Genomic DNA, 1947 nt, shown 5'->3' on the forward strand with positions numbered 1-1947 from the left:
AAATAATCATTCCCATCATATATATATATATATATATAACGATTGTTATGATAAATAACTGCTAGTTCATCATTTTTTTTTTTTTTTGGATCAGAAGTCTGTCCACTTTTTAACAATCAATCTCTATTCATCAAAATAAATAAATAAATAAATAACAATCAATCCATGAAACCATTGTGAAGACCGCGTCGCGACATACCAGCCGTCGTTTTAAAACCTGCTCGTTCCCTCTTATCAGGAAAAAAAAAAAGGAAAACTCCTGCTCATGCTTGTACTGCAAATTCATTATTTCCAGCTGTGTACTACCAATCTCCTTGCGACTCGTACTGCAAACCCGGTTCGGGTTGTATCTTTCGCGCGAAAGAATTATCGATCTTCTTTCACATTCCGGATGACACTATTCATCACCTGCACAACTCTCAAAGCGTCCAATGCACGAGCCAACGGTAGATTCACGCGAAGGAAGTTGAATCGTTCCTTCGCAAGGAAGATACAACCCCAATCCACTGCAAACTGCTCGCTCTCATCCACCATCCAGTACAACCCACCGCCCCCTTGCAAGAAGTACCACACACTCTCCAGCCTTTTTATCCAACGACAACAGAAAACAGCGAAGAGCAGCCTCTTCCTCGCAGCTAGTATTCGTCCATGGATCACTCGGGGATGGGCAACATGGCCCCGGACAAGCGTTACACCCACATGACCTTCTTCTGGGGCGAGACCTCGGACATTCTCTTCCGGGGTTGGCCCGGCACCAGGGGTGGCATGTACTCCCTGGCCCTCGTCGTCGTCTTCCTGTTCGCCGTCCTCGTCGAGTGGTTCAACTTCTGCCGCGTGGTCAGGCCTCGTTGGGGCCATACTGCGGCCGGGCTCGCTCGGACGGCCATGTACGCGGTCCGCGCCGGGCTCGCCTACTTGGTCATGCTCGCCGTCATGTCCTTCAACGTTGGTGTGTTGATCGCCGCGATACTGGGGCATGCCTTGGGGTTCTCTCTCTTTGGCAGCTCGGGGTTCCAAACACGGAAGCTGTCGGCCGAGGGGACCAAGGGAGATCTTCCCCCTATGGCTTGTGCCTGTTGATTTGCTATTTAAGACAAATGGCGATCCAACAAGGTACGCTGTGTCACCGTCTTATTTGATGGCTGTCCATTTTTTAATGGTGGCCATCGAGTGCTGCTAAATACCATATGGTGCAAGCTGCGCACTATAAAAGATCCATGCTTTTAAGTGTGCTGGTGATTTACTGGTGCAATATATGTAAAAATCTTTGGTTTGGAATGTGATTGTAATTCTGATTATGTAACTTTTAAATTATATTGGTTGTAAATTTTGTTTGAAAATGAGGGTGCAGATGTTTTCTGTCCAATAAGTTTTCATCGGAAACCAATTTTCTTGGGCCTCAGTTTCATTTGGTTTATAGCCTAATAAGTAGTGTGTTAACGTTGTTGCTTGTTTCCTGAGGAGCACCTCAGGGAGATTGAACAGTTGTTACGATGTTCCAAATAGTATTCCAGCTGCTAAATCTCTAACAAAAAGAATTAACTGGGCGTTTGGAAGAAGCTCGTTCGCAAGATCTCCGGGGAAATCATGGAAGTAGCTCGTGGGGACCTTACATAGATGAAGAGATGGTGCAATTGTTTTTTCATATCGTGGGGATCGACCTCGCATAATTATGTGTCTCCTCTATTGATTGGGTCCGAATATTTTCCTGCATCAGCTAAAAGATGCATTTCATTAATTTTTGTTGAAGGAAAATCATGATCGCCTCATTACATAGACATAATTAGTCTTTTTAATAAAAAATAACCAATGAAGTACTGATATATGGTCAATGGTGATCAAGCTCGGTCTCCCATAGAGACAATTTCTTGAAAATATAGGACTATGCATCCCCATCGCATGGAGTATTGACAACAAAGAAACTATTAATAACTATGTAATCCCTCA

The 1947-nt window shown here is 44.2% G+C and overlaps 1 protein-coding gene across 1 annotated transcript; it reads left to right on the forward strand.

The window, feature by feature from the left end:
• The first annotated feature begins 585 nt into the window (after positions 1–585).
• LOC105049922 (copper transporter 1) lies at positions 586–1340 on the forward strand. Its single transcript, XM_010929720.3, has one exon. The coding sequence runs from the start codon at positions 649–651 to the stop codon at positions 1078–1080; it is 432 nt and encodes a 143-aa protein (XP_010928022.1). The 5' UTR covers positions 586–648; the 3' UTR covers positions 1081–1340.
• The last annotated feature ends 607 nt before the right edge of the window (positions 1341–1947 follow it).

Source organism: Elaeis guineensis, chromosome 8, assembly GCF_000442705.2.
Source record: "Elaeis guineensis isolate ETL-2024a chromosome 8, EG11, whole genome shotgun sequence".
Taxonomy (NCBI): Eukaryota; Viridiplantae; Streptophyta; class Magnoliopsida; order Arecales; family Arecaceae; genus Elaeis; species Elaeis guineensis.

Coding starts and splice junctions, on each gene's coding strand:
- LOC105049922 (XM_010929720.3), top strand. CDS start 649: ATGGATCACTCGGGGATGGGCAACATGGCCCCGGACAAGCGTTACACC.